The 12,673-nt window shown below is 47.9% G+C and overlaps 1 protein-coding gene and 1 pseudogene across 1 annotated transcript; both read right to left on the reverse strand.

The window, feature by feature from the left end:
* Positions 1 to 1,269, reverse strand: LOC125356150 (microfibrillar-associated protein 1-like). The gene has a single exon (XM_048352512.1). It carries the CDS (start codon positions 1,267 to 1,269, stop codon positions 1 to 3), a length of 1,269 nt encoding a protein of 422 aa, XP_048208469.1.
* A 9,725-nt stretch (positions 1,270 to 10,994) lies between these two features.
* LOC125356147 lies at positions 10,995 to 12,473 on the reverse strand (annotated as a pseudogene).
* Between the last annotated feature and the right edge of the window lie 200 nt (positions 12,474 to 12,673).

The raw sequence follows: 12,673 nt of genomic DNA on the forward strand, positions 1-12,673 counted from the left end.
TCATAATCCAGCTGCCCTCTGTTTAAAGAACGTTCTGTTCAGGGCACTGTCTTGACCCCATCCTGAGTCAAAGGAAGTGGTGTCTTGATCCACAAGGTGTGTATATTTGGTACGACCAGAACGTCCAAAGTTCTTGACCTGCATGACTTTGGGAAGGATCGTTTTGTCAAAATGATCCTCAAGGGTCGGTGCGCTGAAATCTCTCTTGTATAGTTCTTCATCCTCATCCATGAAGAAGGCACCTCGGTGATAATACTTCTGCAAAAACTTGTATTTGCCTTTCACAGCTTTGTTGGTGATGACTTTCCCATTTGCCCGAAGCTCAGCTTGCCTCTCTTCCTCAGTCAGGTTTCGCATGCGTTGAATTTCTGCTTTTTCCTTTTCAAGTGCTGCTCGGTCTTCTCGGTCCCTCTTGATTCTTTTGAGCTCTCGAACTTTCCACGCCTCATAGTCATCCTCCTGGTTTTCATCATCAGTGTTTAGAGCATCCAGTGCGGCCAGGGACCGTGTGTTCTCCTGGAGCTCTTTCTTGGTCTCTGCTTCGACAATCTTGAGTGTGTACTTGCGCCTCTCCTCAGCCACGCGTTTAGCTTCCTGCTCCAACTCCGTCTGTTTTAGGGCTTGGGCCTCATGCTCTTGACCTGTCACTCGGTCCTCCTTTCGAATGAAGACTGGCTTCAGGCGAGCCTCCATCTCGACTTCACTGTCTGTGTACTCTTCGTATTCATACTCTGACTCGGACTCTTCCCCAGCACGTCCTTCCACTTCCACCTCCATGACATCCATCTCTTCATTTCTTCTTTCCTGTGCTCGCTGGCGCATCAGGCCATGGCGCCGTTCTATTTCCTCATCATCCATTTCTTCCTCCTCTCCTTCACTGCTGTCTTCTCGTTCCATCTCACAAGTATCTCCCTGTCCTTTGGAGTCACTTTCTCCTACCACTTCAGGTTCCACTGTTTCCCGATGTCGAGCCAATCTGGCTCCCACATCTTCCCTGATCCGGTTTCGTAAGCGCCGCACACGAGGGTCACTAGATGAGTCCTCGTCCTGCTCCTCAGGCTCTGTGGCTCGTTCTCTGGCTCGCTTTAGGACCTGAAATTCTTCCTCATCTGAGGACTCCAGAGGGGCGTAGTGTGGCCTCTTTCCGGATACATAGCGTTTCACCTTCACTCTCTCCATGGAAAGCTCACCTTTCTCATTGCGAGCCAGGACGGCCCCAGCCGTGCACTGGAGAGGAGGCCGCTTCACGAGCGCGCTTGGCACCGACATGTAGACCCCAGCGGCAGTGCTTCCCAAACTCGATGAATCCCAAAGGAGGCGCAATGACCACAAGTGAGAACACCTGCTTCCCTCCTGGGCGACTCTGACTGGACTGCGCAGCTGGCAGAGACGACCTCTGCCCGAGCTGGTCAGGCCGTCAGTGTGCGAGCCCAGGACAGAAGGACGGCTACTTATGCGCCTGGGCCTTGGCTGTCCTCGCGTTCTCTGTCTCGCGATGCTTCCAAGGTTGCTGGATTGCCAATTTCAGCGTCATGGTGCGGGGTGGGGGGGGGGGTAGAGGGGGAGGAAGTGTTTCTTACCTGAGGCCTGGCAAGACTCAAATGAAAGTCTCACCCATTTGTCTGGGTTTTGCAGCTGGGCAGGAACGATAGAGTGAATAGGAAACTTGAAGGAATAGGATGGTCATTGGCTTTGGCCCACGTTGGTGTGATGGCCACACCCCACTGCAGAAGGAGGAGATCCCGCCCTATATTGATGGGACCGGAAGCTCCACACCCGGACTGCTGGTGTGGGGAAATTAGAGGGGAGCACTTGGGGATAGGAGGGGGAAGGAAACAAAGAGGAAAGGGAAGAAGCCAGATTCTGGACTGGCAACGAGGGGAGGGGCAGAGCCCGGCTGGTCAGAGGAAGAAAAGAGCAGGAGGAGGAGGAGGGGAGGAGAACCTGAGTAGAGTGGTGAGGTGAACCAGGGTAGCTGGAGGAGGAGCCGGAGCCATACCAGAACAGCCAGAGGAATGGGAAGAACCGACTGAAGCCTGAGGCCTGAGGGAGGGTCGGAAACCTGGGGCATGAGGGAGGGTCCGAAAATGAGGCCTGAGGGAGGGTCAGCAACCTGGGGCCTGAGGGATGGTCCGAAACCTGAGGCCTGAGGGAGGATCCTAAACCTGAGGCCTGAGGGAGGGTCGGAAACCTGGCGCCAGCATAGAAGCCTAAGGCTTGGGGTGGGGGGTTGAGGCTTAAAACTTGAGGAGAGGATCCTAGAGGATGGTTGCTTGGTCCTCTGGAGGTTTGGAGGCCAGGAGGCTGTGAGGTGCCAGACTTTGAAGTCAGGCCCCACCACGTGAACCCCATTTTAGAATCGAACCCCGAGCCAATCAGATTTGTACCTGTGTTCTAATCTTGCTTGCACAGCTGATGGTTGTGGCCTTGTTCTTTGCCTTTATAAGCCCTGTGTAATCACAGCTCGGGGCTTCCTCCTAACCTCTGCTGTGTCGGTGGGTAGGACGAGGCCCGAGTTGGCAGCTCGTTAAATAAACCCTTGCCTTGCTTTTGCATTTCGGAGTGTCTGAATCTCGGTGGTCTTCTTGGGGGTGGTCTTGCAACTTGGCACAACATTTGGGGTTTCGTCCGGGATAGCCCCAGAGACCCCGAGATCCCAGACTCCGAAGGTAAGAAAACAGCGCTGTTCATTTGTCTTGTCCTGTAATTTGTCTGCTTGTCTGTTTTGCTTTTGCTTATACTTGTAGGGCGCGAGTCAGTTTGGTTTTTGGCCGGAACTGACCAGGAGGGCCTCCTAAACGAGACTCAACCTGCCCACCTTGTACTTGGGTCTGCTCCTTCTGCTTATCTGGCAGGAGGTTGTGGGCCAACTTGGGTCCACTCCTCCTGTACCCTGGCAGGAGGTTGTGGGCCAACTTGGGAGATCTCCAACTCATAACTCGGGTCCACTCCTTCTGCACCCTTGCAGGAGGTTGTGGGCCAACTCGGGTCCACTCCTTCTTGCAGGAGGTTGTGGGCCAACTCGGGTCCATTCCTTCTGCACCCTTGTAGGAGGTTGTGGGCCAGCTTGGGAGATCTCCAACTCGTAGCTTTTCTTGTTCTCAGGCCTGTGTGTTTTCCTCCTTTTTTATTGTTTTGTTTTTTTGTAGCCTTTTGGACTGAACTTCTGATCAGAGCTATAGATAACGTTCTGAGGACCTCCATCTAGCCCCCTAGACTTGATCCTAGCTCACTGGAGGGAGGTTAAGGAGATAGATCATTTTTGTGTGTTTCTTTCTTGCACTGTGCCTGACTGAAAAAGGTTTTGGAATCAAGAATACATTTCTAGATAAGAAATTTGGAAGTAAAATTGTCCTAAATAATTATTGCAAAGTGAGAAAGGGAGAATTATGGCTACCAAAATGTTTAATTGCCATTCCAGCTTCTTTGTAGGTTTTTTGTAACAGTTTCCAGCAGGCCCACAGAAGCACAGGTGATTCCTACAAGTTTGTCAAGATCTAATACTGGCCCTTAATAAGTTCCAGGTAAGAGAGCATGCTTAAAAACTACTGTGTGGACCACCTTGTTGCTTATAATTGGAGTAAAGTGGCCCCTTATAAGACTCATTGATCTGAATCTACGGTTCGAAGCCAGCCCGGGCAAAGAAAGGTCCCTGTGAGAGACTTGTCTCTAATCAGCCAGCAGAGTGCTGGGAACGGAGTGGTGTGGAGCTCAAAAGTGGTAGGGTGCTAGTCTTGAGCTGGAGAGCTGAGGGACAGCACTCAGGCCCTGAGTCCAAGTCGAAAGTCACTCCTGGGACAAAAGTGATGGAGCATCCAGAGGCAGTAAGCCACTGCTTGGATGGCAGAGATGGTGTCAGATCCTAGAGTCACTCCTGTTTGGCCTTTCAAAAGTTAATCAAAGCCGGGAAGTCCTAGAAGAATAGTTCATAAGCATGCCTTTCCAATGCACATGTCTGTCTACTGGGCAGGAATTTGCCAGTCATCTGTGATAGTGGTTAGTAAGGGTAAGTTTGTCAAATGAGATAGATTAAAATCTTACCCCCCACATTTACTCAAAGCCCTGACTGGCAGTAAGAATTTTAAGCTGATACATCTGTTTAGGAAAGAAAGCTTGTAGACCTGAGATTGTGTTGTGTCCTTATTGAGATCTGTTAAAGGCCTGTCAGCTTGCCAATGCCCTCAATCAACAGATTAACCACGGTGGAAGGGACCCTAGACGGCATCGCCACTTGGGTTCATTGCTTCCACGCCAGGCCAGCTGACCCCTTTGCCCTGGATGACAACTACCGTGATGGAACATGGGAGGTCTCCAAGCACCCAACTCAGCCGCTTTGCCTTTGCCTCAAGAAAAGAAAGTTAGACTGAGACTAAGGTTATAGGTTCCTGGCTAGGTAAGGTCTACGCCCCTGAGTCAGCCTGAAGAAGTTACAGAAGATGGATGATCTTCACCCATCAGCCCCCCTTTAAAATCAAGGGACCAGAGTTGTTTTTGTGAAGATGAGGCAGGATAAACTAGAGGCATGCAAAACAGAGGTACAGAGACTATTCTTGTAAGAAATGGTGACAGGCCCTTTGGTTAGTACATTGGGCCCTACTGGCCCATGCCTTACCTCTATATCATCCCCTAGACATGCAAGCCATTGAAATGGACAGAATGGAGCCATGATTGGCTCCCAAGGTACCAAAAAGAAAAAGGGGGAAATGAGGTGCCAGACTTTGAAGTCAGGCCCCACCACGTGAACCCCATTTTAGAATCGAACCCCGAGCCAATCAGATTTGTACCTGTGTTCTAATCTTGCTTGCACAGCTGATGGTTGTGGCCTTGTTCTTTGCCTTTATAAGCCCTGTGTAATCACAGCTCGGGGCTTCCTCCTAACCTCTGCTGTGTCGGTGGGTAGGACGAGGCCCGAGTTGGCAGCTCGTTAAATAAACCCTTGCCTTGCTTTTGCATTTCGGAGTGTCTGAATCTCGGTGGTCTTCTTGGGGGTGGTCTTGCAACTTGGCACAACAGCTGAGGTGGTTAGAAATTAAGGTGGAAGTTCAGAGGTCAAGTCAGGACTCAGGTCTGGGTACTGGGTAACTAACCCAGGACAAGGTAGTCACAGGCAAGCATTAGGAGGTGGAGGGTGGCTCTGGTTCCCGGTTTTGGATTGTAAATAAAATCCCTTTGTAAATCCCCTTCTCACCTTAAATTGTGCCTCAGCGGATTCTTGCTCTCCTGGAACACAACAGGATGCCTTCACCTGATGAAGGGACTGCAATTAAGGCCTGAGGCCGAAATTTGGAGGCCTTGCCCTACTCAAACCCTCAGTGGTACTTTTAGACTTCACATTTATTCTGCTACATGTACTAACTGTATCAGTCAGTTATTCATTTTCTTTACTTTTGTGGCAGTACTGAGCTTAAAATGCAGGGCATGGCACTTTCTGGAAAGGCACTCCACCCCTGGAGCCAAACCCCAGACCTTAAAATCCTTCTGTTTTCTGGAAACTGCTCTTCCTGATGTGGTAGAGGAGAGATACAATGAGCATATGTCCAAATGAGCATAGTTCCAAAGTTAAAGACATTGGTGTGCAGACTTAATGTGGTTGTAAAGAGAATGAAGTATGGCATGATCCTTAACTCTGGGCCTGAATACAGGGATTTTTTTTTTCTTTAAGGGGGTATGGAAGATGCTGGAAAGATATTGAACAAGATTTCCTCAACCTATCAAATTTACTTGAGTCGACCCTTGTCCTTTGAATGAGTGGTGAGAGGGAGGATAGAAACTAGTCTATGAACCAGCACTTCACTTTTGAACAGATGACTCTGGATCCTGAGCTTCCACCTCCAAGCTGCTCCGTCAGGTCTCATGAGCTCATCCCCTTTCCTTTCCTGACCCAAAATGCCTTTTACTCTGGAGAACCTGAAAGTGAGCTAGATGAAAATCTTTCCAAAGAAAAACCAGTCTAGCAGCTGTTCCAAAGACATACCTAGCTGGAATGCCATGCACTTTCTCATGGCTCAGAAGAAACAAGGACGTTGAACGGTTCAGATTAAAGTGAAAGGTGAAAATGACAACTTGTGCTTCCTTCTAACAATAGAAAATTCCCATTTATGGGGATACTGTGCAAAAGAGGCAGCATAGGCCAGGAGCCAAACCCATCAGATTGGGTTCTGGGATGTTCTGTGTGGAGAGTCACAGATGAGGTTACCACCTACCTAGGCTGTATATTTCTCAGCTTCTAAAATCTTTGAAACTTAAGGAATGACCTTTTTGCCCTTCATAGGTAAGTTTGTCTCTTGAAGCTCACTTTGGATCATATTTGAGGTTCAGTGTTAAGAGAAACGAGGCATGTCTTCAGGTCTTCTTTGCCTTGTCAAACTCAGATGAATTATCACTCAGAAGTAGGTATATTCTGTTTCATGCAAGCTTTTGTGCGAAGAAATTGAGGTAGACACTATAGGCTGGTGTTCTTGCCCATGCATATAAACCACCTCCCTACTTGATGTTGGTCTGGTGTGTGCTTCATGCTATAATGAACTTGAATGTAGAACTTCCTTTCTTGGGAAGTGCTCCATGCAGACTCCTCCTGACTGGATCATGTCCCATGTCTCCTGAAGATCTGGGCTCTTCTCTGTGGATCACCAGGGACAGCCAAGCTGGCTTTTCTTGGATAGGGTCTTGTCCAGTAGTTCTTTCCTCAGCATGCTTGTATTGTGAATGGCAGACAGATACAAGTTGAGATGTTCCTGAATGGAGGCCTAGCTGTGCCCTTCCAGCACTGAGGAATTCAGTTCCCGCTGGATCCTGCTGTCTGCTCTGCCCTTGTGGAGCAAGCCAGCCCTCCTGCCCTTGTGCGCCTTCCCATGGGTCCTGGGTGGGCCCACTGTGGCACCCTTTCTGACTTTTCATAATCCATGTATCTGGAGTCTTCTTGCTGCCCTTTCCTTTGGTCTCAGAGGATTGGCCACCGCAGGAAGCTCCCCAGTATTGTCCTGCACAGTCTTGCATTGATTTCTTTTTAAAAGGAAGTTTACTAAAGTCGGTCTGTAATTAGGTGTGAGCAGTGTTTGCATGTAAGCATGAGCTCACAAGGCAGCTATGGAAACTCCCAGAGTTCTCAAGGGTCAACATGTGGGTAGATCTGCTTGGACTTTATCAAAGGATCACTGGACATGAGTTACTGGACACTCCTAAAATACAGTGGTAGTAGAGTAGTAAGAACAGTGAAGGAAGATGCTAAGTAGACCAAAAGTGGAGATCAGGCTCATTGGATATATCCAGCTGCATCTTGTGAAGAAAATTTAAATACCAGTGGAAGAGTATCAGGCAATACAGCCATCTAAGTTCATTGGACTAAAAGGACAGTATAAACTTGTTTAGCCAAGGGAATCACTTCTCTGAGAGATGGCTACCTCTGAAGCCGACTCAAGACATAACTCCAATGCAAAAGTAGAGCTCAGAAGCTAAGGAACAGGGCAGGGGCTGAAAGTCTGGGGAAAACTCTTCAGCTGCAACCACATAAGTCTCTGTGTCTCCCCAGCTGGGATATTAGCTTTAGGGATCTCCTACAAGTGAAGGAACTGCACTAGTAGAGACATTTTAGATCAGTCAGATGTGTTCTCATAAAAAGTCTTGGAGGCCTCCAACTCAGGAGTTTTCTGTACTTTCCCAGCATTGTAAGTCTAGAAAAGTTGGGTTTGGCTACATAACGGCTCAGGCTCCTGTTGTTCCCTCCATAAAGATTTGTGTACCTCACTGCTGGCCAAACAGCTGTCCCTACTCCTAGGAACCTTCTATTTTAGCTTCTACTCAGATTTGCTATCTATCCAGCTATAGATTTCTCTAACTAGTTGGTCTGATAAAGGGAACACTATCTCAACTTGAAAGAATAGAAAAGTGGCTGTTGGAACTAGAAAGAAACAACTAGCTATAACATTTAAACATTGCTTGTGAGATTCCTTTTGAGGAATAAATCCTTTGAAGCTAGCTGTATCCGGGCATGCTTTGGGTGGTTTTCCTATGAACTCCCTCAACCTGAATCTGCTCTGGACTTGAATATATTCTAGGTGGCTCAAGCCTGAAAAAGCCAACTGTCTTTGCCCATTTTGTGCTACTCTAACAGTAGATATGCTCAAAGAACAAAAGTCTTGGTTCTAAGGGTGAAAGACAAGTACCAGACCACAATGGGCTGAGCCCTCCTTGCTATTCTTTGGCCAAAGGTGAGAGGTGTAAATGCATCCACTCATAAGGAATGTGCTTATGTGATGTGTGCATTCTCCCATTTGAAAAGCTATTATTACCACCTTTCCTCGAGAGTGTCCCACCTCCTAACACTGTTGTATCAGTGGTTACATTTTCAGCACAGAAACTCTGTAAGTACAAACAGTACCAGCTATTGAGATCCCTTCTGGAGACTCAGGCTGAACTCACCAACGGTGCCCACTGTTCGGACACAAGAGGCACTCCAGCATGTTTTAAATGTCATAAGACTGCCAGCCTCAAGATTATGAATGATGAGCTCCATAAACGGATGTGGGGCTGTTATCAATGTCAGTGATAGAACCTGGACGGGTTGGGTTTGAGTTTGAGTCCTACCTTGTGTGTGCAAAGGATTGCATTGCATACCTTAGGGAAACGTGGGACTTTGTAAAGTACTGATGTCAAATCTACGTAAAAGGAAAGTTTGCATTTGACTAACGAGAAGGTATGATGTGTCTGATCATGAAAGATGCCCAAATGCTTGGCTGCTATTGAATGCTGTCGAATACAAACACAAGACTGAATGAGGTCACCCTTGTTCTTGGAAGGACTTGAGGTGACTGGACTAGGATGCCCCATAGAACGTTCCTAGGACAGCTCAACATTGGTGAGCTCTTCACCTCTGCTTGCCCTAGCAGTAGCAGAGATTTACTTTTGTCGGATGAGTAAATTATGGCAAGTTCTGTCCCCAAACCAAAACGGACTGCTTCACATCCCCAGAGCATCTGGGAAATTGAACCAGAATCCTAATGGGAAGAATTTAGAAGTCCTCTGTGTTGGCATGGAAGAGCTATCAGTTGGCACTTAGGAGTGAGCCGCTGGAAAAGTGGTTGTCTGCCATGTAAAAAGTATTTGACACCAGGGGTGTGTTCTCCATTGAACACTGGCTGGGGGTTTTAGTTCAGCCTGAAGGCTTGTGTGATGAACTCAACTCTCCTATGGTTTAGTCTCAGACCTGCGAGTCTTCTCATTTTAGATGTGAATTGCAAGTCGTAGGTGGTCACCTACACTAAAAATGGACAATAATCGGGGTCCATATCACCTCCCAGTTCATTTAACTTCCTATCACGCCTCACAGAAGTCACTTGCTCTGTTGTAGTAAAGGGAACTATAGGATTCAGATGAACAGCAAGATGGAGGGAGATGCAGGGCAAGTCTAGGCTTGTGGAAAGAGGCCCTTTTGGGGCTACCCGTGTCTCCAGGAAGTTCCCTATTTTCAGTGATCTGGAAACAAGCTATTCTACGTTGCTGAGCTTGCATTATAGTGGATGACCAATTATTAGCCAACCTTCTCACCTCATGTTTTTCTTGGGTGGGGGGTGGATGTTCGAAGCCCCAATCTTAATGTCTTGGAGTCACCAGTGACCACTCCCCATCCAGAGCCTATGTAGATGCCCCAGTCATCTCATTAGCATTGAATAAAATACTACAGAGTTTCCAGGCATTGAAAGTCACATGACTGGTAATGAAGACACCTGAGAATCACATTTTGGGTGCTTTCTCAAAGCTGAATTGCTTTGGGGGATCTTTCTCATTTATAAATATAGGCAAAATAACTTGCCTCTCTGCCTTAGATTACCTAGTAAGAAAGGCTCAAGCTAGCTCTTCTTGCCTTTCAGCAACAAAGGGAGCTTCCGAAGCTCTGGGAGACAGGCATAAGCCTCCAAGAAGAGCTTGCCCACTAGAAGCAATGGCTAGAATCTGGGAGCTAGTAGTACTGATAAGCTTGTCTACAAGCGGCCTCTGGTGACTTGGATTTGAAAAACCACGCTAGTTCTAGACCTCCCCTCCATACCTAATCTATAAATGTGTGCCCATTGTGTAGAAGAATGATCCTGTGTCTTGAAGAGAATTGGGTATGTTTACCCCTCAAACTCTTAGATAATGTTGAACTAGATGAGAGCCAAACATTGACCATAGGGAAACTAGGAAAATGGGGTGCCTGCTGGAGAATGCTCAGTAGCCCCACTCGGCCATGCTTTGTCGGTGAGCATTGCACACAGCTGCGCTGGCATTGGCAGAGCCCTCTTGTAAAGGGCTACTAAAGTGCTTTCTCACTTTGGCCCTCATGGGTCATCAGTACGGTATCTAATATCTATTGGTGATCTTCACACTTCTGCCTTGGTTGCAGGTGGAAAGTAGAGATGGTTTCTGATTTTTCCTGAGAGCAGCATTCACCTTGTGTTGGTTCCCTAATCTCTTGAGTGGTTCCCCTCCAGTTTACAAGAATCTGGGTAGACCAGAGGGCATGTGTCTTCAGTGACTAGGACTTTGTCCCCAGGAATAAACACTCCTTTTCTGCTCCGTTCACAATGCTTTTAAGTCTGCCGGAAGTTGGACATCCCTTGACCTGGTCACCTGCAGACCTAAGTCATCTCAGGTGCTGACATAGCATCTTCATAGGAAGAATTTTTACACTCTGCTTAGTATGTTTTTTTTAATGTTTGACTTTTATTTGACACATATATACATCATATGATTCACAAAGTATATTCACTTACAAAAGTTGACTCTACCCAAAAATGCACAACAGATTTCAGTGAGCAGAGATTAATAAGTACTCCTAACCCTCAGGTAGAAGTAATAGACTGTCCACTTACATGTTCACTGACCCAAGAGAAGGTGCTAGAGAAAGAAACCTGAAACAGTCCCAAGTATATTTGTGAAGTCACACAGAGAAACAGGATTTCTCAAGTTGTAAGACTCTAAGCCTATCCCGATAGTACTTTTCTGTGGGTTTCTCAATAGGAGTCCAGACCTCACAAAACAACTTCAAAGACTAGGCAGCCCAGAAACACAGGGGGGTAGTTATTCCAGTAGGCTGCATACAAGAACCACATGAAGGATGTTAAAAGGAAACCAAGGACCAGATGTTGAGTCCTTGTGTCCACAGTTGGAATATAGTTGGATCTTAGGTCGTTCTCCACTTCTGGGCTGATGGTTGCTCAAATAACATCTCATAATCCAGCTGCCCTCTGTTTAAAGAACTTTCTGTTCAGGGCACTGTCTTGACCCCATCCTGAGTCAAAGGAAGTGGTGTCTTGATCCACAAGGTGTGTATATTTGGTACGACCAGAACGTCCAAAGTTCTTGACCTGCATGACTTTGGGAAGGATCGTTTTGTCAAAATGATCCTCAAGGGTCGGTGTGCTGAAATCTCTCTTGTATAGTTCTTCATCCTCATCCATGAAGAAGGCACCTCGGTGATAATACTTCTGTAAAAACTTGTATTTTCCTTTCACAGCTTTGTTGGTGATGACTTTCCCATTTGCCCGAAGCTCAGCTCGCCTCTCTTCCTCAGTCAGGTTTCGCATGCATTGAATTTCTGCTTTTTCCTTTTCAAGTGCTACTCGGTCTTCTCGGTCCCTCTTGATTCTTTTGAGCTCTCGAACTTTCCACGCCTCATAGTCATCCTCCTGGTTTTCATCATCAGTGTTTAGAGCATCCAGTACGGCCAGGGACCGTGTGTTCTCCTGGAGCTCTTTCTTGGTCTCCGCTTCGACAATCTTGAGTGTGTACTTGCGCCTCTCCTCAGCCATGTGTTTAGCTTCCTGCTCTCACTCCCTCTGTTTTAGGGCTTGGGCCTCATGCTCTTGACCTGTCACTCAGTCCTCCTTTCGAATGAAGACTGGCTTCAGGCGAGGCTCCATCTCGTCTTCACTGTCTGTGTACTCTTCGTATTCAGACTCTGACTCCGACTCTTCCCCAGCACGTCCTTCCTCTTCCACATCCATGACATCCATCTCTTCATTTCTTCTTTCCTGTGCTCGCTGGCGTATCAGGCCACGGCGCCGTTCTATTTCCTCCTCATGCATTTCTTCCTCCTCTCCTTCACAGCTGTCTTCTCCTTCCATGTGACAATCATCTCCCTGGACTTTGGAGTCACTTTCTCCTACCACTTCAGGTTCCACTGTTTCCCGATGTCGAGCCAATCTGGCTCCCACATCTTCCCTGATCCGGTTTCGTAAGCGCCGCACACGAGGGTCACTAGATGAGTCCTCGTCCTGCTCCTCAGGCTCTGTGGCTCGTTCTCTGGCTCGCTTTAGGACCTGAAATTCTTCCTCATCTGAGGACTCCAGAGGGGCATAGTGTGGCCTCTTTCCGGATACATAGCGTTTCACCTTCACTCTCTCCATGGAAAGCTCACCTTTCTCATTGCGAGCCAGGACGGCCCCAGCTGTGCACTGGAGAGGAGGCCGCTTCATGAGCGTGCTTGGCACCGACATGTCGACCCCAGCGGCAGTGCTTCCCAAACTCGATGAATCCCAAAGGAGGCGCAATGACCACAAGTGAGAACACCTGCTTCCCTCCTGGGCGACTCTGACTGGACTGCGCAGCTGGCAGAGACGACCTCCGCCCGAGCTGGTCAGGCCGGCAGTGTGCGAGCCCAGGACCGAGGGACGGCTACTTATGCGCCTGGGCCTTG

The sequence above is a fragment of the Perognathus longimembris genome, chromosome 8 (assembly GCF_023159225.1).
Source record: "Perognathus longimembris pacificus isolate PPM17 chromosome 8, ASM2315922v1, whole genome shotgun sequence".
NCBI lineage: Eukaryota > Metazoa > Chordata > Mammalia > Rodentia > Heteromyidae > Perognathus > Perognathus longimembris.